Below are 23,495 nucleotides of genomic sequence, written 5' to 3'. Positions count from 1 at the left end.
AAGCAGAGATTGAATGAAACAAGATGTGACAGCCTCAATCCCTCTCATATAACATTTATTATCATCATGCTCAGTGTGCAGGTAAATTTATATGATATGAAATTCTGATGTCTACAAGATTTTTTTTGTAGAAATATCGTAACTTTTGGCACAGTCTAGTGGGAAAATTAAGTTTTTAGATTACTCAATGATTGATGCCATTATATTCTAGTGATGGACGGATAGTAGCCATTAAGAAAATAAAAAAGAAGACTTTTACGCTTTCCAAGACTATACGCAAAGAAGTAAAGCAAATAAGGTAAGTCAAATGCATTTTCTGTTTAGAATAATATAAACCATTCCCTATGCAAGATATGAGCAATTTCTCAGATATTTACTTTATAAATGAAAAGCAATATTTTTATATTGGTCATTTCTGTGTAATAACAGTCTATCACAAGCAGCTTCAAATAAACTTATATTAATGTCAGCCTTTATAATCTAATACAGTGATCTTTAAAACCCAAAATACAGTCTATAGCCTGAGAGCCTGGAGACAATTCAAATAAATGCAAAAAAAAACAAAAAAAAAAAAAAAAAACTTGTGCATACATAAATACAAATATTGTTAGTATAGGATATGATCCTGGTATAAAATTCTACAAATCTATACTAGACTCCTCTGTATCTACCTCACTCTAAAAACTAGTCCTATCAGTATTTCAACATCTTCCCCAGTTTTGTAGAACAACATACCACTCATTCTCACATTTAGGATCCTATAGGTTCAGAGCCTCTTGAGCTGTCATATCTGGCTTTAAACAGGTTCATAGGTTCATAGGTTCATACTAGGCTATCTGACCTAGGGCATTTATAAGCCTAGTCAGAGTGTGTTTGGCTTTCGCCACCCATTTTTAATTAATTTTGCTATGCCCTTTTTTGAGGTTAGTATACTGTGTCTCTGTCTAACAGTGACACAGAAGTGATACCCGGGGTAAACCTATGATCTCCCATCCACTCATCAAGATTCCTGTTGAAGAGAGTCAATGAGGGACTCTGCCTAACCTGGACTGGGATTTTATTCCAGAGTGAAGGGAGCCTCTGGGTTATGAATCTGTCCCTCCAGCATGTCCTATTTATTTCAGTGCTGAGGTTCAAGTCTCTCGAGCGCGTAGCTTGATGGGATTTGGATTTTCTGAGGTGCAGCATGTCCATTAATTCCGGGTTGGACATGGCTTTATATGTCAGGCACAGATCGCCTCTGAGCAGGCGGTATGCCACTGAGTAGAGCTAGAGTTTCTTTAACCGGGCAGCATATGGCATCTGTTTGAGCCCTTTGATCCTCTTGGTGAGGTACTTTTGGGGTCTTTCCAGTTGCTGCAGGTGTCTGGCAAGGTACATCCCAAAAGGGGCATTGTACTCAATTATGGGCCTTATGAGGGATGAGTAAAGAGGCACGATGACCTCCCCTGATCTAGATGTGAATCTCTTCATGATTAGGTGGGCTATATAAAATGTTTTTCTAACCACTTTGGCCACGTGGTTGTCAAATGAGAGATTGCTATCAACTTGGGTCCCCAGGTCCCTAATTACTTCTTCTGTACTTAATGGATTACCACCTATGTGGTAATTTGTGGGCACTTTGTTTTTGCCAAAGGGGATGACTATACACTTTTTGGCATTTAGCTTGAGGCCATGGCTTTGGCATCAGTTGTCTGTTTCTATGAGGCCCTTTTGGAGGATTTTTGTGTCGGCTGCAGAGTCGATTATGGTGCCCAGTTTGCAGTCATCTACGAACTTGGTCAGCTACAGTCCTTCCGTGTTGGCCTGTACCTCCGAGAAATATATAACAAACAAGAGAGGTCCCAGGACTGAGCCTTGTGGGACGCCACTTGTAACTGGTTTGGAGTCTGACATGGCTCCAGCAATTCTAACCATGTGTGTTCTGTCCTTGAGCCAGTTTGCAACCCATCTAGTGACATAGGGGTTTATATTTAGGCTGGTGAGCTTATCTATAATGCCCTAGTGGGGTATTGTATCGAAGGCTTTTGCGAGGTCCAGGTAGGCTGTGTGGATCACCTTCCCCTCATCAATGGCCTTGGTGACTGTTTCAAAGAAATCAACCAGGTTTAAGAGGCAGGATCTGCCCTTAACAAAGATGAACTGGGTAGGATCCAGTGTCTGTAGGTCCCCAATATCTTTATTTATGAGGTCCATGATGATCCTTTCCATAGCTTTGCAGAACAATCTAGTCAGGCTTATGGGGCGATAGTTCCCAGGATCCATTGAGGCACCACCTTTGTGGAGAGGGACCACTGTTGCTGTACGTCACTCTTTGGGTACATATCCTGTAGTAAGGCTGAGATTGAACAGTAGTTTTATGTTTGGGTTTAGCTCTTCTTGGAGTTCATGTAGGACACAGCCCGGGACACCGTCTGGTCCCATTGATGCTGTGTTTTTTTGCTTTGGAGAAGGCGGCTCTTACCTGAGCATCTGAGATGTCAGGGGGGCAGCAATCTGCTGGAATAGATATTTGCCGTTTTGGTGGGGAGGGGGGGGGTTGCGCTGAACCTGTCAGCTAGGATGTTGGCAATGTATGTGGGTTTGATGTATTTTTTTGTCATTTTGGAGTAATTCTGAGCATATCTGGGAATTCCCACTCAGGTTCCTAACATAACTAAAGAAAGCCTTGTGATTATCCTTAGTGTCCTGTGCAATTTTTCTCTCGAAGCTGGCCTTAGACGATTTTATGATTGCCCATAGTTTTTTGCTAATACTGATCAGAGATGCCTTCCCTTTTTGGGATTTTGCTCTATCATGTAGTAGCTTCCTCCTTTTATTGTATAGTTTGTTTTTGGCTGGGGTCCGCCAGACAGGACATCTGCCTTTGGAGGATTGGGTCTTGGTTTTATTTTGGATTGCATGATCCATGCATTCCTGAAGGTGTTCATAGAATGCATTTATAAAGGATTCTGCGGTCTGGGCCGTATTTTCCACAGGCTCGGGGGCTTTGAAGGATTCCACCTCGGTTTTGAGGAGTGTGAAATTTGCTTTAGAGAAGTTTTTCACTGTAGTTTTCTGGGCCAGGGGTGGGGACGGGATGTGAATATCCAGTGAAATTCGTTTATGGTCTGATCTTACCAGTGAGGGATATACTTCTGGTCTGGAGCATAGAGTCCCCATGTTGGTGATGATCAGGTCCAGTATGTTTTCCCCTCTTGGGGGAGTGGTAACAAGTTGTTCCATAGCATTTGAGTTTATAAATTCTAGGAACCTTTGGGCTAGGGTGTTGGAGCTAGAGTAATGCTCCCAGTCTATGTTTAGTTAGTTGAAGTCGCCCAATATATTGGTGTTTGGAGAGACCTTCATATTTTCCAGTGTTCTCAGAGGGTGGTCTGTAGCAGGCTATAAACTGGAAGGCAGTTTTACCCACTGTTAGTTGCACATGGATAGTCTCTGATGCTTCATGCTGTGCCACCAACCTGGAGGTGTGGGTATGTTTGACGAATATTGATACTCCCTCTCCTTTTGTGGTTCGGTCCAAGTTTTGGGGCCGAAATGCATGGTATGAGGTATAACCTGGTAGTGCTGGGGTGCTCTCGGGAGCCTTGAACCAGGTTTCTGTTACTGCACAGATATCAATGTTCTCCATGCTAAGGAGAGTTTTGAGTGCATGCATCTTGAGGTTTAGACTTCTGGCATTGAGTAGCATTACTCTTAGTTTCTTATCCTTGTGATACCTATGGAGGTGGGTTCGTCTTTTGAGCCTTGCCTAAAAAAGGCACTATGGGGGAAGCAAGAGCCTTTGCCAATATCCGAAAGCCCAGGGGTGACAGGCGCAAGCCGTCCCTAGCGAATCATCGTGGCTTGTCGAGCATGTCATCCCAGGCTGACAGGCATTGGATCCCCTTTGAATGAGACCAATACTTAAGCCAATTGTTGAAATTGATCATCTTGTCTTCATATTGTGGCATCATTCTTGGTGAGGGTAAGATGCTACTCAAGGTCAGGGTCATACCAGCCTGGGCTACATGCTCAGAGAGCTCCTCTATGTCCCTTTTCATGTAGTCCAGGGAGGTACGTCTCAGGTCATTCACACCAGCATGGACAATGACCGAGTCATATTTGTACTTGCCTTGGAGTGACCTGAGTGCTTGTGTTACGTGGCGGATCCTAGCGCCCGACAGGCAGCTCACCATGACCTTCTCCTTGTTCAGCCTGGTGAGCGGGATGTCAGTGTGCCTGACGATAGTCACCTATTACAAGTGTATCAGTTGTGTTGTTTAGCCTTAAGGGCTGTGACTATTCAGCACACTGGCTTTGTGAGCTATGTGTTGCACATGTTTTGTTTTGGGGTAGCAGTTGCTTGGGTGTCTGCTTTGGAAGTCTCTGCTGCTTAGGCAGATTTTTATTTAGAGCCTCCAAGTATGTTTTTGTGTGTTTATGTGTTTGGTTTGCTGTCGTGGTAGGTCTATGTGAGACTGGAATTGCAGTGAGTGTGGTTTCCTTCTCCTCCTGACTGGTTACGCCAGTACTGAGTTGAGAGAGCTTACCTTCCAGTTTGGCTATATGGTTGCATCTCTCACATGTGCTGGAATTTGTTGGGAGGAGGAGAGGGTTGTCTGTGTACATGAGGCAGTTGTAACATTGCCTCAAGATTCCCAGATTCACCAGCTGGACCGGAGAGAAGATTGACAACTGACCTTTGGACATGCTAGAATAGTATTGGGAATTCCTTTATAATTGAAAAAAAGGGCCAGTGGGGAACAAGGTACTCAAGGGGAGTTTGTGAGGGTGTAGTGCTTTTAATTTTTTTAGTGCTGACTTATATAATTGCTTTAGTGAGCAAGTGCCAGGTAACTTAAATGCAATGTGTTACAGGTAACTTAAAAGGACAAACAGTAACTTTCTTTCAAGTGAAACAAGGAAATAAGTGTAGTAAGCAATACAGATATCACTAGGGATCCACAGAAGCGCTGAAAAGCTGCGTTTTAGATGGAATTAGCATTTCAGGGAAATAACAAACAAACAAACAAACAACAAGCATACAAACAAAGCTAGATTCAGCAGGCCTGGATCTAGTCTATGCTACAGCAAACAAGGTATGCCAATTTCAGTAAGAAACAGTTCAAATATGCAGGCACTATAAGCCTTTAACCAGAAATTCCCAGCTCAGAAGGGCAGAGTCCAGCCTCTCCTCCCACAAGAGTGCAGACCACGAACCTTCTTAATGTAAAATAACTGGCCTGAAGCCCAAGTGCTTAAACCAGAACTAATACACTTTTAGAATAACAGACATTGAGCCCTCAATCAGCAGTTCCCAACTTAGAAGGATGTAAACTACCTGTCCTGCCACCACAGTGCAGGCCACAAACCTTCCTAATGTAAAACAACTGGTCTGAAGCCCAAGTGCTTAATCCAAAAGACTTAGAATGATAGCTACACTTTAATCAAGTTACTACCAAGCAGTAATAAATACAATTGAATACTTCAAAGAATGCCTGGATTAGTGCTCAAGTTATACAAACAAAGCTAGATTCAGCAGGCCTGGATCTAGTCTATGTTACAACAAACAAGGTGTACCAATTTCAGTAAGAAGCATTTCAGATATGCAGGCACTATAAGCCTTTAACCAGAAATTCCCAGATCAGAAGGGCAGAGTCCAGCCTCTCCTCCCACAAGAGTGCAGACCATGAACCCTCTTAATGTAAAATAACTGGCCTGAAGCCCAAGTGCTTAAATCAGAATTAATACACTTTTAGAATAACAGACACTGAGCCCTCAATCAGCAGTTCCCAACTTAGAAGGATGTAAGCTACCTGTCCTGCCACCACAGTGCAGGCCACAAACCTTCCTAATGTAAAACAACTGGTCTGAAGCCCAAGTGCTTAATCCAAAAGACTTAGAATGAGTTACACCAAGCAGTAATAAATACAATTGAGTACTATTAAGATGATGCAAAAGCAAAAGTAAGTCCTTAGTATCACAGTTCTGGTGACATTCACAATCCTATCTTTTTCTAAATCATTTTCACTGATATAAAAGCTGTTCTCAGTTAAGAAATCCAGAATTGCTTGCACTTTTCCAGATGTGTCTTCATGTTTTTCTCTTTGATGACAAAATGAGCCCTGACTCCCCAGAGCACACACACTGGTGTCCAGATGAATGCATGCATTACTTTTTCCACAGTCTTGCCTCAGTGAGAGTGGTAGCTGAATTACCATTGAAAATAAGAATCAGCCTTTACTCAAGCCTTCCTATGTTATTTCATCTAGTTTAACAACCAGGTGGTCATTTTGGCCCAAAGGACCTTTTCCAGCAGCAGTACATTTAACTTATGGCTCAGTATAGGGCTGGATTCCATAAAGTTCATGGATTTCAGTGAATTGCTTGCAAATGACATTGTAATATGTAAATGCACCACAATAACCTCAGAATAGCACAGCGCACAGGGGAGCATCATACTAGCAGTAGTGCACTAAACAAACCGACAAGTTGTCAGTAAGTAATGAGAAATTGTTGTCAAAGCACGCTGTACATAAACAAAGTTACGGAAAGATTACCACAATTCAAGCATCCTGCTAGTTATACAGAGATATGTATAATGGAATCTGTCCAGTAAGGTTAAAGGCAGCTATGGAATTTAACTGACTTCATTATTATACAGAAAAAAATGTCAACTATCCTAATGTAAGCTGCATAGCATTTGTAATGCATATTTTCAGATATTTGCACAGAAACATTACAGTCAACTATGGATATTTCTGTAATTCATTTACTAACAAAATATACTTGCTTCAAAACTCCATGCTATTTGTAATGCATATCATAAATAATATTTGCAGTAAGGTCAGGGACAATGATAGATATCTTGGTAATTCATGTACTGATAAAATATGTCTGCTCGCACTTATGGATTCCAATGGAATGTAGAAAATTTCTAATAGAAAAATTAAAGGCAAAGGGGTAATCATGACCACATTGCCACAGCTAGCATTTGCTAACACTGGTGTTGGGACTTGTGCAGGAAACACAAGTAATGCACTCACCCAAGAAAATTGAAAATAGAAAAGAAGATGTGGGGTATGGGTAAAGAAGAGGGGCACACACGAGAGAAATTTGCAGTAAGCTCAGTGACAATTATAGATATCCCAGTAATTCATGTACTATTAAAATATGCCTACTTCCACTTATGGATTCCTTCTTCTTTTGGCTTTTCCTGGTTAGGGGTCACCACAGTGGATCACCTGTCTGCTCATGATTGCCAGTGGAGTTGTATAGTGTTGAGTTGCTAGCCCAGTGCCCAACCTTCTACAGAAGGCACAAACTCATGCTTAGGGCCAATTTAGAGTATCTAACCCACCTACAGCATGTCTTTGGGGGGAAACTGGAGCATCCAAAGGAAACCCACATGACCACATGGAGGACATGCAGACTCCGCACAGAAGGCACCCCAGCTGAGGATCAAACCGGAGTACCTCTTGCTGTGAGTTGGCAACGCTAGCCACTGCACCACTGCGGTGACCCCTTCCACTTAAGGATTCCAACGGAATTTATTAAATTTCTAATAGAAAAATTAAAGGCAAAGGAGCAATCATGACCACATTGCCACAGCTAGCATTTGCTAACACTGGTGTTGGGACTTGTGAAGGAAACACAAGTAATGCACACACCCAAGAAAACTGGAGATAGAAAAGAAGATGTGGGGTATGGGTAAAGAAGAGGGGCACAAGAGGGATGCTGGAACAGGAAAATCTGTGGGAAAGTCAGAGAAGCACAGGCAATATTTTTTGTAGGTGGGAGATGACCCCCATTTTATTTTTTTGAGAATATGAGGAAAGGTAAAGATAGGAAAAAAGGAGGAGAAGGACATCACATCAGGTATACCCATAGAACAAATACCAAAACACAAGACAAAGGTTGTTAAAAGATGATAAGGACAGGTAGGTTACACAGATGGCACACTGCACAACACGGGCAATGGAAAGTTGTCAAACAGGATGGGGATGCATACCAACCATGCTGAAATGCAGAACAACATATCTTTCCATACACTGTCATATAACAACATATCTATCCATGCAGTATTGTGTCACGACATATAGACAACTGTGTGACAGACATACCTGGATGTGTATGACCAATGGTAGATGGGTGTTTGAGGGTAATAAGTTTGGATCAGAGTACAAATTGGATAAATAATATATCGAAGTAATCTGAAAGCAGTCTCACTGTAAGTCATGCAAAATCACAGATGAGTAAATGCAAGTCTAACAATGATAGATAACTCCAGCATAAGGCAAAACAAAACCTATGGCTATGCATAAGCAAAGCACAGTGTCAAACAGAAGTATTACAGAAAAAGCAACAAAATGTCTGTTGGATACACAAGTAGGTGTACACAACCCAAACAAATGTGTAATAGAATGCATATATGGTATACACATCTGCCATGTCAAAGACAACACACAGGCATAGATGTGTATGTACGATGGTTAGTTGCCTGATTGGAACATATATGAAATCAAAGTCAATACACATACATACAACACATCAATGACATGTAAGAATATTTAGAAAAAATATACCACTACAGCTTAAAAAATATATCAGGTTGTGCACACGGATGTCAACAAAGTACTCTGGTTAACACAAAACTATAATGAAAACAAGAATGTATTACAAGGAATAGCCAGCGACTTTAGTGCAGATGCCCCACATTGTAAAATGGCCATACATCTGTTACATGTTCACTGTGTCAACAAACTAATACATGGCAGTAGACAATAACTGCAACAAAGGCAAATATATCTACAAAATATAATATAGAAATACAATACTGGAAGGGAGGTAGAAAACCTTCAGCGAAATTCACAAGGTAAGTTAACAAACTGCAAATGCATGTGTACAGCACACAGGGTGCTGTAGAAGCCAAATCAAAATACATTTATCCAAATAAAAAAATGTATATCACATGGGAATAATAATAGTTGATGTCCACAGAATGGGCCATGTATAAAACATGCATACACAGTAATGTGCAATCATGTAACATCAACATGCATAGGTAAGCAAGGTAAGAATTTCAAACACATATACAGATACTGTCACCCAAATATTGAATAAACAAATGCAGGTGTATGTCACCCTGCCTGCACATTACTGAGCAGAGGACACTCTTATGAAAATCATTAAAGCACATCAGCGGTAAGTCAGTGAAAGTTCACATGTCAAAGGTACAACCATGTCTCAGTATGGATCCAACTATAGGTGCACACATGAACAATCAGTTAATGTGTACAATTATTTGTGGAAGTTATGAAATTATGTGACTAGGTAATGAATGTGGAAATGTAATATACAGCAAACATGGTGTAATGTACTTTAAAGAAACAATTATTTGTATCACTGTGTATATATTAATGCTACATTGGTGTTTGATGCAGTCAGAAAAGGCCTGCACATAGACATGATATACCTGTATATGATCCCATATTGGATCATTATTGCCAATGCATGGCACACAACACCACATTATGGCAGTGGGATAGCATGACAACTGTCACCCAAAGCACATGGGGAATGACCTGTCTGTTGCAAATACATGATATGGCAATACATATTTCCAAGCCATATCACAGTGTTAGTGCTGGACTATGGACAACATGTGTTGTCTGTCATTTACTCTCAGTAAAACACATGTTTACAGGCTATGTCTTATAGCACTAGCTGTAGGTTAACTGCCATAATACATGGACAGCTGAATGTGGGAAGAAAGTATAATGTGTTAATGTGTGTCATGCATGCACTGAAACAGAATTAAGTGTCACACAACAATAAGACTTAAGCATGACAGATACATAGTATGCATGAATGAAAGTGCAAAAACAGTATATAAAGAATATACACAAATAACCTCACAAGCTATCTCCCTCAACAAAATGTGCATAGCACATGCCATATCCTAGGAGAATGTCCCCATCATGTCCATCACCTGAGCTTGGAACACATTGGACACAACCTCCCAAATCGCCTCCTGATAATTGTCTCTCATCCTCTCCTGGTGTCATCCCTTTTGCAGTATAGGCATGAGGGCTTAATGGGGATGGATCCAGCTGCCTCCTCCTTGTCCTCCTCCTCATCATCATCATCACTGTCACCATTTGAAGACTCTGACAGGGAACTGACATGCACTCATGTTCGTCTGATAGGAGAACATCCACATCTTTCTCTGTCAAGATGAATTGCAAAACACAACAGAGATCAAAAGCAAATGTCTGTTATGTAGTACACTCCTATGAAAGTCATAGCAGAACGTAATATGAAAATGATGAAAATTTGCACAGGGACTGACACACATGTCCATTATGGACAGATGTACCTTAAAAATGCCTGCCCCTGAATGTCCAGTTCATAAACAGGGCATCAGTTTTCTTTTTATAGGCTTAGAGTTACCCACCTTGGTCATTAGCATTGCAAAAACTGTATGAATGTTGAAATCTAGAGTCTGCACTATCTGCATGTAATGATTCATATGAACAGCCACTAAGTATCATTGTTAAAATTAACAGAAAGTGATATGACAATAACATGGAAAATAGTCAAGCCATATGCCAAACATCTGACTCCATCAGCATGAGAATTGGCTGAACACAAACAAATATAATGAATACAACAGTAACAAATATTGTATATGTTTAATCACCACAGCTTGTGACATATGAGAATGTAATATCTGTTGTACTGACAGTATACATGTTTAAAACTGCATGCATTATATATCTAAAATTAGTACCAGTCAGTAGCCTGTAAACTGCAAACATCCTGATGATGATTGCTGATTATAAACTGTTGCAAATAAATGTCTATCTTTAGAAGGGTTTGTCAACTATGTTTAAAAAAAAAAGAAAAGTAAAGGGTTGTAGGCAGATGCAATACCAGTATTGAACTCAAGGGCACACCACAGCAGGCACCCAGGCTATACACAACAGATCAGTCACTGGAAAACACAACAACAAATACGATTGTGCCAAACCATGCATTATAACCATCAATCAAAGCACTAAATCTTGTATTCCAAGCATCAGCCTCAAAATATCTGTGACAAACATACCAACCCAACTGTTACTATGTGCTGAAACAATGGGACAGATTCAGTAAAGCTCTCAGAATCCATTACATTATGCTACTCTCAGTGTAAAACTTGCAGATAATGTTACAATATGCTAATATGCGACAAGAGACTTGGAATACCTCAGCGCACAACAGCGTATACAAATGCACAAGTACTCCATAAGTATAAGAAATAGTTTTCCAATAATGTACATGGAAGCCACGCACTCTCCAGCCAAGACCGGAACAGCTGGTCAAGAGGAGAAGGTCAAGACTTGCACTACACCACATGGAACATATAGCCCTCCAGAACTCACACCAGCACTGCCTTTACATAAAAACACAAACCACACACCCGCTTTTGTGGAGGCTCTCAATAAAAATCTAACCAGACAACAGAGACCTCCAAGGCAGAAATTTACTCTACCACCACAACACAACACTAATCAAGAGACACATAACTCTCCTAAACAGTATGCCACTCAACCAAAGTTCCTAAGGCAAAACAGCATACCCAACACACTAGTCATAGGTGACTCAATAGTGAGGTACACTGATGTCCCACTCACTAGGTTGAATAAGGAAAAAGTAACAGCCACTTGCCTGTCAGGTGTCAGGATCCACCACATAATGCATGCATTCAGGTCCCTCAACAACAGGTACAAATATGACTCAGTCATTGTACATGTGGGTGTGAATGGCCTGAGACGTATCTCCCTGGACTACATGAAAAGAGACATGGAGGAGCTCCCGGATTATGTAGCCCAGGTGGGTATGACCCTAGCCCTGAGCAGCATTCTACCATCACCCAGAATTATACCACAGTACAAACAGAAAATGATTGATTTCAACAATTGGCTAAGTTTCTGGTGTCACTCTAAGGGGATCCAGTATTCATCTGCCTGGGATGACATGACTGACAGACTTTGATGCTTTGCCAGAGATGGCCTGCATCTATCTCCCCTGGGCTTCTGGATACTGGCCAAGGCTCTTGCCAACCCTATAGTGCCTTTTTTAGACAGTGTTCCAAAGACTAAATTACCACCATAACAGCTACAAACAAATACAGTCTGAGGGTCATGCTGCTCAACGCTAGAAGGCTAACTCTCAAAATGGACTCGCTCAAAGCACTCCTTAAAATGGAGAACATCTACATTTGTGCTGTAACAGAGACCTGGGTCAAGGCAGCAGAAAGCACCCCTACACTCCCAGGCTGTAAATCTTTCCACACCTTTCGGCCCGAGAACTTGGACCGAAGCTCCAAAGGCAGTGGTGTTTCCATATTCATACAGGATGCGCACACCTCCGGACTGGTAGCCCAACATAATACATTAGAGATACTTCAGTTGCAGCTAACACTGGGTAAGACAGCAATTCAGGTTGTAGTCTGCTGTAGGTCCCCAACCATGTTGCAAGACTCACACTCCATGTTCCTAAGCACTCTGGAGAATATTAGGGTCCAACCTAACACTTTCATACTAGGCAACTTCTACTACCCCTCCATTAACTGGGAAAACTACTCATGTACCAATACACTTGCCCATTTCTTGGAGTTCATTAATTCCAATGCACTGGACCAGCTCGTTCTTACCCCCACTAGATGTAGCAACATCCTTGATCTGGTCATTACTAACATGGGCAGCCGATGCTCTACACCAATAGTCAGCTTCTCCCTGGTTAGATCCGTCCATAAACTAGTCATCTTGGAAATCCACATCCTTCCCACCCCCTGCAAAGGTAACCATAATGAAAAACTTCTTCAAAGCTAACTTTGGGCTCCAAAAACAGAGGTGGATAACTTCACGGCACCCATGGGGAATAGTTGCATGACTGGAGAATCATACACCAATGCACTGTATGAACACATACACAAATGCATGGATCTCGCCATACCCAATAGAACCAAGATGCTCTCCTCCAAAAAAAGGAAGCCAATCTGGTGGTCCCCTGTTATAAATAAACTCTACAACAGAAGGAGGAAACTGATGTGAAATAAGGTGAAGTCCTAAGACTGGAAAAACTCCCTTATCAGCCTCAACAAAAAGTTAAGATCCCTCATCAAATTCTCTAAAGCTAGCTATGAAAACAGAGTTGCAGCAGAGAGTAAAGACAACCACAAGGCCTTCTATAGTTATGTAAAGAATCTCCATGGCAATACCCAGATTTGCTCTGAGCTACTGCACAATGGTACCTCATATACCAAGCAAAAAGATATTGCCAGTATACTGGCCGACAGATTCAGTGCCAGCTTTACCCCACCCCCCCAAAGGACCAATCACAATACCAGTAGATTGCCAAGCACCCTTTATTACTGCTGCACAGGTTAAAACAACACTGTTCAAGTCCAGGAATGCAGCTTCTATGGGACCTGACAATATCCCTGGCTGTGTTGTACATGAACTACAGAGTGAATTGGCATCTCACCTGTGTGCCCTGTTCAGTCACAGCCTCACTTCAGGCTTTTTCCCTACTGAATGGCTCACTGCTACAGTCATCCCTCTCCACAAAGGAGGAGTGACTACAGACCCTGGGAACTATCATCCTATTAATGTGACGAGTCTGATATGCAAAGCTATGGGAAGCATCATCATGGACCTAATAAACAAGGATATATAGAATCTCCAAACTCTGGATTCCACACAGTTTGGTTTTGTGAAGGGTAGATCATGCCTGCTCAACCTGGTTGACTACTTTGAGGCAGTCACTGGAGCTATGGATAAAGGCAAGGTGGTTCATACAGCCTACCTTGATCTGGCCAAGGCCTTTGATACAATTTCCCACTCAGGAATCATAGCAAAACTCACTAAGCTAGGCATCAACCCTGTATCACTAGGTGGATTGCAAACTGGCTGACAGATAGAATCCACAGAGTGAAAGTAGCTGACTCCAAGTCAGACTGCTGACTAGTCACGAGTGGTGTCTCACAGGGTTCGGTCCTGGGTCCTCTCCTGTTTGGTATCTACTTCTATGAAATGTCCAGACCAACATGAAGAGACTCTGGCTGACAAAGTTCACAGACGATTGCAAGTTGGGAGCTATTATTAAGTCCCCAAGTGATGTTGACATCCTACAGAATGGCCTCACTGAGACCAACGACTGGTGTCAGAACCATGGCCTTAAGCTCAATACAAAATATGTATCGTTATCCCCTTTGGGAAAAACCCAGTTCCCATGAATTACCACATTGATGGTAGTCCAGTGAACACAGAAGGCGTTATAAGAGATGTGGGAACACAGGTTGACAGCGACCTCTCTTTTGATCACCACATTACCACTATGGTCAGAAAGTCTTTCTATGTGGCACATTTCATTACTAAGGGTTTTGCATCCAGGAAGAAAGAGGTCATTGTCTCCCTCTACTCTTCCCTCATTAGGCCAGTCATCGAGTACAATGCCCTATTTGGCATGCACCTCACTAGACACCTGCAACAACTGGAGATGCTGTAAAAGTACCTCACAAAGAAGATCCTAGGCCTTAAACACTTCCTATATGGACAGACTCAAAAAACTCCAACTATTCTCTGTCTCATATCGCCTATTTAGAGACGATCTCTGCTTGACTTATAAAACCATGTCTGACCCAGCTCTGTTAGAAATGCTACATCTAAAGAAATCCCAATCCCTCCGCACCACATGCTCCAGAGACCTCAGCCTCATTACCACAATCAACAGAATGTACTGGAGGGACAGCTTCATAACCCAGAGTCTGCCCATGCTATGGAATAGACTTCCCATACATGTCAAACAGAGCACCTCGCTGACCCTCTTCAAGAGAAATCTTGATGAGTGGATGGGAAACAGAAAATTCATCCTGGGGAATACTCCAGTGGCTCTACTCGACAGAGGCACTGGAAACTAAGGTCGGGTGGCATGATGCATAATACATAGTAGAAATAGTACCAGTTAAGCAAATAGTAAATATTATATAGTAAAACTTAAGCAAAGTAAAATAGGAACATTGAATAATATACAATGCATATTTACATGTTTACAGATTAGAGAACAGTAGTACAAAGTCAAGTTTGGCTAGAAGTTTTTAATCATCTGAGAATGGTATAAAAGTAACATTTGTAAGAAAGCAGTAAATAAGATTAGTCCCCTAAGGGTAAGGTGGAAGGAACTTTATGTGTAATGAATGTATTTATGTAGTAGGCAGGATTAGGTAGGTAGAGTGCAATTGCATTTCCATTTATTGGCAAGATAAGAATGGAGCTGGGTTTTGAAGTGTTCAAAGTTTTCAGAAATTGTTAGAGAAGAAGGTAGTGAATTCCATTTTTTGGCTAAGGAAAAGGATAGGAGAATCTGACCAGGGAGACAATTTGGTTTGTATACAGAAATTAGATTTTTGTGGGCAGATATTAGATTTCTGTGAGGGGAATATAGTGGTAAGATATTTGTTAGTGCAGGGCATTTAGTAGGTTTAAAAATAAGCTTGTGGGCTGTGGTGAGTTGGAGGTAGTCCAGGTAGTTGGGTAGTTCCAGCCATTGCAGCAGGTGGAGAGGTATGCAGTGGTGGGTAGAGTATTTGGACTTGGTGGCAAACTTTGAGATTTTGTCGTAACAGCTTTCCACTTTAGAAGAGATAGAGGAAGATAGGTTGGTTAGTAGGGGGCACCATACATCAGAGATGGTAGTAAGTAGGTAGTGGCAAGGGTCTGTCTTGAAGGGGAGAGAAAGTGGGAGTTTCTATACAGCATGCCAAGTTTCTGATGTGTTTTCTTAATATCTAGCTGAATATGGGTATTGAATTTTAGGTGTTCATCAATAGTAACCCCAAGAAGTTTAGCAAAAGGAACAACTTTTATAGTGGAGTTGACATGGATGATAATATTGAAAGAGGTTTTGTCAAGAGGGTGAGATTTAGAGAGAGAGAATAATAGAATTTTAGATTTGTTGGCATTCAGAGAGATGTGATTTTGAAGCATCCAGTTCTCAGTAGTAGAGAAAGAAGTTTGGGTTTTTGTTTGGAGCTTGGGGAGGTTAGAAGCAGAGCAAACTAGAGTTGAGTCATCTGCATATTAAACTATCTTAGTGTTAGGAATGGCTGCGTGGAATTCATTAATAAAGATATTAAAGAGCATTGGGCCAAGTATGGATCAGCCTGGGATCTGTCAGAGAGGTAGCTGCTGAACCAGGTAAGGGTGTTTTGTGAGAGATTAAGATTAGAAAGGTGGTTTAGGAGGTGGGAATGGGATACTGTATCAAAAGCCTTGGAGAGGTCAAGGAGGACTGTGGATACAAGTTCTCCAGAGTCACGGGCATGGTTTACTATGTCTAGAAAAGAGAGAAGAGCAGTTATTGTGCTATGGCCAGGACGGAATCCATGTTGTGCTGGGGTGAGGAGTTCGTTATTTGTAAGGAAAGGCATGAGCTGGAGGTGGGTGCATTTCTCAATAATCTTTGAAATAGGTGAGAGAATGGCTATGGGTTGGAAGTTGGAGATGTTATTATTTTTGCCTCCTTTATGGAGGGGTAGGATAAAGGCTGCATGCCACAGTTTGGGGACATATGATTCTTGTATGGATCTGTTAACGAGAATGTTAATGGGGATGGCGATGCTGTCTGCTGCAAGTTTTAGAAAGAGTGAGGGGATGTTGTCAGGGGCGTTGGAGCTTGGCTTAAGCTTAGAGAAAAGTTTTTTTATATATAAGGTGGAGATGGGTTTGAGATGAAATATGGGAGAAGAGATAGGGATAGATGGTTGGAGAGGGGGTTTGAGTAGGGGGGGGAGGAGTTGTTTGGGAAGGTGTTGGTGAGTTCTGCTATGGAGTTAGTAAAGAAGGAGTTGCACAGAGTAGCTATTTCTGGAACAGATTTACTAGTGTCAGGGCAAGGATTGTTTCTGGTACCTGGGTTGAGAAGAGAGTTGATGGAGTTCCAGAATTGTTTGGGGTTGTTGGAATGATTACAGTGGAGTCTGGTATAATATGTTTTTTTTTATCCTGTATAATATGTTTTTTGGCTAGGTTGCAGAGTTGTTTATATTTAAGAAGGGTGTCAGGGTACTTATTGTGATGGTAAAGTTTCCAGGTCTTGTCCCTTTGTTGCATAAGTGTTTTGGTATCTTTAGTAAGCCATGGGGCGGGCTTGGTTTTTATATGTTTAGTTCTAGGAGGGGCTTGGGAGTTAAGGGTATCTAAGAAGTTGAGTTGAAGAATTCAATGGTGTTGTCTAGAGGAAGAGTTTTTAGATTATCCCAGTTTATTAGTTTGAGAGAATTGGAGAAAGTTGTGGGGTTAAAGTTTGTGAGGTTTTGTGTATGGATATATTGGTGTAGGTGAGGAGTGGAGGTGGTTGCTCTATGGATGAAGGCTGGCAAGTGATCACTAATGGACTCTGGTATGGTGCCACTGTGGGAGATTTTATTTGGGTGAGAGACTAGGATCCAGTCAAGTATGGAGCCTGGGGGGTTGTTTTAATTGGGTCTGGTAATGGCATTTGTAAGTTGTTTACATCTCCTAAGATGCATGTCTCAAGCTTAATATTGGTTGAGGCCCATAGAAGAATTTCATCAAGTGTATTTGTATTGTTTTTTTTTATTTTTTATTTTTATTTTTTATTTAACATTTGTTGACCGGGAATGTCCGACTAGGTTCCACAGAGCCTGTTTTCAGCGGAGGCCCGGGGAGAAATGCTCCAGATTGTTTCTAAGGGGGATATAGAGGGCTATAATTCAAATGGTTTTATTGTTGAATTGAGGAATAGGATTTTGGTAGGGAGTGATGGAGAGTAGGCTAGAGCAGATTAAGGCTACGCCTTCTCCTTTTCTATTTAGGTGGTCATATCTGAGAGCTTGAAACCCGGGGGTAGGAATTCAGAGTCAGAAATATTAGGTTTTAGCCATGTCTCAGAGACAGCTACTATGTCAGAAAGGGTATGGTATAGCCAGGTATGGAACTGGGCTATTTTGTTTTTTAGACTCTGGGCATTGATGGTCAGGAGTGTGAGATATTTAGGGTTGGTAATATTGATTGCGATAGGGGGAGTTGGATTGTTGCTGGTAGTAGGTCCTGAGTTGGGGTGTATGTCTCCTGCTAAGCATAGGCAGTCAAAGGTGAATGGGAGCAGGGGTCTGGGTTTACTCTTTGAGTTTTGTGTGAGGTGCAATATTGCTTTAGGTATGTGATGTTTTATTGGGGAGGGAAGAAGTTTTAGTTTGAGGCAGTGAAGTGGGTTTTGTTGAACTAGAGAGGAAGTTATAGTGTGAAAGTGAGGTTTGGTAGGGTGAGAATGGGTGTTCGGGGTGATGGTGGGGGATAGGAAAGAAGGGGGTAGTTTGTAAGAGGAATAAGAGGTAGCATGGTATAGAGGAATTAGAAGAAGTAAGGTGAGAGAGGGGATGAGAAGGGTTTGAGACAGTGGAGAAGGCATGGTGTGATCTAGAAATAAATGAGTAGTTGGAAGGTATGTATAAAGGAAGTAGTTGGATGACGGGGGACTGTGAGAATGTAACAGGGTGGAGTATAGAAATGATTATAGGACCTATTGGGTTGGGATGGAGGAGGGGGTGATTAAATATTGAAGGAATGTGAAGGGGAGGGGATAATGAGGAGATGTGACTGGATTGGTTAAGCGGAAGGGGAGGGGACTCTTGGCTAGAATAAGTGTAGGAGTAGTGGGGGCTGGTGAGATTTGGGGGTAGGTTAGGTGAGCAGAGTGTGCCCGCAGGGTGAACAGAGCAGGCAGAGCCAAAGGAGACAAAAGAAGTCAGCAAGGAACAATCAGTAAGGAGGGAGACAGTTAGAAGGTAAGGAAGGCAACAGGGTAGGGGATGGTGTCTTATGTATTTAGATAAAAAGATAAGCAAGAAGTTCACTAGGGTAAGAAACCACACACAGGGTACCCTTATAGAGACAGAGCTGTAGGCTAACTTTGGTTTGGCTGGGACTATGTGATTCACTAGAAATGGAGTGCCAGAAATATTAACTTTGGTTAGGGGTCAGCAAGGGAGTATGCTGCCACCTAGTGGCTAGACTAAGAGCAAACTACAGGATAAGGACTGACAGACTAGGGAATGGGAAAGGGCAAGGAGAAATAAAGTGGTTATATAGCTGTATTAGGCTGCTAGCGAGCGTACACTTGGTAAAGTGTAACAGTACTATGACAAAGCATTACAGGGACTTTAGTTCATAATACAGGGTTACATACACGTACAAAATCCTAGAAAGTGGGTAGGCTTATGTGAGTAGAAAGCACTGCAGGATTTACTTTAGGTGGTTCAGTTCAGAGGCTGGAAGCCTGGAGTTTAGTAGAATAGAGGGAGACACCAGGGGTAACATGGCTGTATTTGAGACTTAAAAAATCCTAGATAGTGGGTAGGCTGATGTGGGTAGGAAGCACTGCAGGATCTCCTTTAGGTGGTTCACAGTACAGATAAAATCTGTAAAGTAGTGTTACAGACAACTAATAAATGTTACTGACTCTGTAGTGATAACCCCCCAAAAAACACACACACTCATTAAAATGCAAAGCATCCTAAACTAATCAGCATGGCAATCATAATGAGAATTTGCAGGAGTACACACAGAAACTATTAGACAGTCATTGATATGTCCATATGCAATCCACTAACTTACAATACATGCTCCAAAGCTGCAAGGCTATTTGTAATACATATGTATGCATGCAAAATCTGAAGGTAATGCTACTCAATGCTAGAAGTCTAAACCTCAAAATGCACTCTCTCGAGGCACTCCTAAAAATGGAGAACATCGATATCTGTGCAGTAACTGAGACCTGGTTCAAGGCTCCAGAGAGCACCCCTGCAATACCAGGCTACAACTCTTACCACACTTTTCGGCCACCAAACCAGGACCGAAACACTAAAGGAAGAGGACTGACAGTATTCACCAAGGATATTCACACCACCAGGCTAGTTGGCCAACACAATGTGTCTGAAATTCTCCAAGTGCAACTAACACTAGGTAAGACTGCAATCCAAATTGTAGCTTGCTACAGATCCCCCACCATACCCAAAGATTCTCACTACACCTTTCTAAACATACTGGAAAATATTAAGATATAACCAAACACCCTAATACTGGGTGATTTTAACTACCCTGCCATTAACTGGGAAAACTACTCATGTCCCAACACCTTTGCGCAACGGTTCTTGGAATTCATAAATTCCAATGCCCTGGATCAACTAATCCATAGTCCCACCAGGGGCTCCAATATCCTAGACCTGGTCATTACCAACATGGGAAATCAATGCTCCATACCTATGGTCACCCCCTCGTTAGTCAGGTCTGACCATAAGCTAATCACCCTTAACATCCACCTCCCATCCCCACCCCCAGTAAAGAAACCACCATAAAAACTTCTCCAAAGCCAACTTCATGCTACTCAAGTCAGAAGTGACAAACTTCATAACACCCATGCAGACGGGAACTGAAAGTTCAACTGCTGAATCCTACACTAAGGCACTGTACGAGCACATCCACTCATGCATGAATCGTGCCGTCCCGAATAGAACCAAAATGCTCTCATCCAAAAAAAGGAAGCCAATCTGGTGGTCCCCTGTCATAAACAAACTTTACAACAAAAGGAAGAAACTTTTGCAGAAAAGAGGAAAATCCCAGGATGCAAAAAACTCCCTTACTAGCCTCAGTAAGAAACTGAGATGCCTCATAAAATCCTCCAAAGCTAGTTATGAAAATAAAATTGCCAAAGATTCCAAAGACAACCACAAAGCATTCTATAACTATGTCAAGAATCTAAATGGCAATGCTCAGATCTGCTCTGAGCTAAAACAGAATGGCATTAAATATACTGATCCAAAGGATATTGCCAATATCCTGGCAGATCGATTCAGTGCCAACTTCACCCCTCTCACGCCCTAAATGGCCCATCTCAATACCGGAAGATTGCCAAATTCCAGTAATAACGGTCACACAGGTACAAAACGCACTCTCTAAAGCCAAGAATACAGCATCCATGGGACCAGATGACATCCCAGGCTGTGTACTACATGAACTACAATATGAACTGGCACCTCACCTAAGTGTCATGTTTAATCATAGCCTCACCTCAGGTTTCATGCCCACTGAGTGGCAGAGCTACAGTTATCCCAATCCACAAGGGGGATCCACCTTGGATCCCGGAAACTACCGTCCCATCAGTCTGACAAGCCTTATCTGCAAGGCCATGGAGCGTATTATCATGGAACTTATAGACAAAGACATTGGCAACCTTCAAACACTGGACCCCACCCAGTTTGGGTTTGTGAAGGGCTGATCTTGTCTCCTGAACCTGATTGACTTCTTTGAATCAGTCTCCAGAGCCATGGACAAGGGTAAGGTGGTCCACACAGCCTATCTAGACCTTGCCAAGGCCTTTGATACCATCTCCCACTCTGGAATCATAGATAAACTTACTAAGTTGGGCATTAATCCCTATGTCACCCAATGGGTTGCTAAATGGCTTACTGATAGAACCCACACTGTAAAAGTAGCCGACTCCAAATCCAGCTCCAGACAAGTGACAAGTGGAGTACCTCAGGGTTCAGTCCTGGGGCCGCTCTTGTTTGGCATCTACTTCTCTGAAGTGCAGGTCAACACTAAGGGACTCCGCCTAACAAAGTTTGCAGATGACTGCAAACTGGGAGCCATTATTGAATCCCCAAATGATGTGGATACTCTACAAAAGGGCCTTACAGAAACAGATGCTTGGTGTCAGAACCATGGGCTCAAGCTCAATGCCAAGAAATGTATTGTTATCCCCTTTGGGAAAAAACATGTATCCATGAATTACCATATAGGTGGCAGTACACTAAACACAGAAAGTGTGATAAGAGACTTAGGGACACAGGTGGACAGTGGTCTCACCTTCGATAACCACATCGCCACAACAGTCAGGAAATCCTTCTATGTGGCACACCTCATCACGAAGGGCTTTTCATCCAGAAAAAAGGAGGTCATTGTCCCACTGTACTCATCCCTCATTAGACCCATTATAGAATACAACGCCCCATTTGGTATGTACCTCTCAAGACATCTGCAACAACTGGAAAGGCCTCAGAAATACCTCACTAAAAGAATCACAGGCCTAAAGCAGATGCCCTACACTGACCGCCTTAAAAAACTCCAGCTATACTCTGTCGCATATCGTCTACTCAGAGGCAATCTCTGCTTAACATACAAGGCCATGTCAAACCCAGAGCTGTTGGACATGCTACACTTAAAGAAATCCCAATCCCTCAGAGCTACACGCTCCAGGGATCTAAACCTTGTCATCACAATAAACAAAACATTTTGGAGGGATAGGTTCCTGACCCAGAGACTCCCCAGACTCTGGAATAGATTGCCCATACATGTCAAGCAGAGTGCCTCTTTGGACCTCTTCAAGAGGAACCTTGACGATTGGATGGGAGAAAGGAAATTCACCCCAGGGATCACGTCAGTCGCCCTGCTAGACAGGGGTCCAGGAAAGTAAATAATGTGGGAAGAAATAGCCAGGGAATTGTTATGGCTAGGCTTGTATAGGCCCTAGGGCTGATAGCCTAGTACCAACCTATGAACCTATAATCTGTAGATTCACATCACTCATTACATTAAAATCAGAGAGAACTGCAGATATCTACATAATACAAATATAATAAAAAATATTGACTTGAATTTACAGATGCCGACGGAATCTGCAAATTGACTTGAATTTACAGATGCCGACGGAGTCTGCAAATTTCCTAATAAAAAAGAAATTAAAGATGAAATGCATTCACAGCCACTTCACCATAGCTAACAGTTGCTAAAACTGGGTTCAGGACCTGAATGGGGAACACAAGTAATGCACACACCCAAGGAAAATTGGAGATAGAAAAGAAGATGTGGGGTGTGGGTGAGGAACAGGGACAAACAAGGAGAATGTTGGAAAAGGAACATTTGAGGGAAAGTCAGAGGGGCATGGGCAATATTGCTTTGTGGGAATAGGCCCCATTTTTTTTAATTTTTAAGGAATGGAAGGAATTTTAGCTTTGACCTTTTCATTCAGACTTCCCTACTCCTCAATCACCCCTCCCAAATATGTGATGCTGTTTAACTGTTCCACTATCTTCCCTTCCATCTCTATTCTCAGCTTCTTCTGATTTTCCCAGTTTGCTGCCATTACCACCATCTTATATGTGCTTAGTTTCATCCCATGTGACTTCAGTTTTGTGTTCCATTCTCCTATCCTTTGCTGAAGTTCTAGCTCAGAGTCTGCCTGTAATGCCACATCGTCTGCATACAGCAACTTTGTTGATCTGTCCCCTCTGACCTGTTTGCTAATGTAGTCCATCACAAGTATGAACAGCAGTGGGCTCAGAGCTGAGCCCTGGTATACATCCACTCCCAATTTGTGATGCTGAACACTGTTCATCTTGAGTCATTTGGCCCTTGTACATAGCCTGCACTAACTCTACCAATGTG

General features: G+C 42.1%; 1 protein-coding gene across 1 annotated transcript in view; it reads left to right on the top strand.

Annotated features, from left to right (window-relative positions):
• Window positions 1-23,495, top strand: part of LOC122792777 (atrial natriuretic peptide receptor 1-like) — a 1,260,614-nt gene that overhangs the window by 692,029 nt on the left and 545,090 nt on the right. Inside the window, exon 12 of the mRNA XM_044060347.1 lies at window positions 212-298. Coding sequence (XP_043916282.1) covers window positions 212-298 — 87 coding nt within the window. The remainder of the gene's footprint in view (window positions 1-211; window positions 299-23,495) is intronic.

The sequence above is a fragment of the Protopterus annectens genome, chromosome 2.part0 (genome assembly GCF_019279795.1).
Source record: "Protopterus annectens isolate FY-2018-M chromosome 2.part0, PAN1.0, whole genome shotgun sequence".
In the NCBI taxonomy this organism is placed as follows: domain Eukaryota; kingdom Metazoa; phylum Chordata; order Ceratodontiformes; family Protopteridae; genus Protopterus; species Protopterus annectens.
This window is presented reverse-complemented; position numbering and strand designations above follow the sequence as displayed.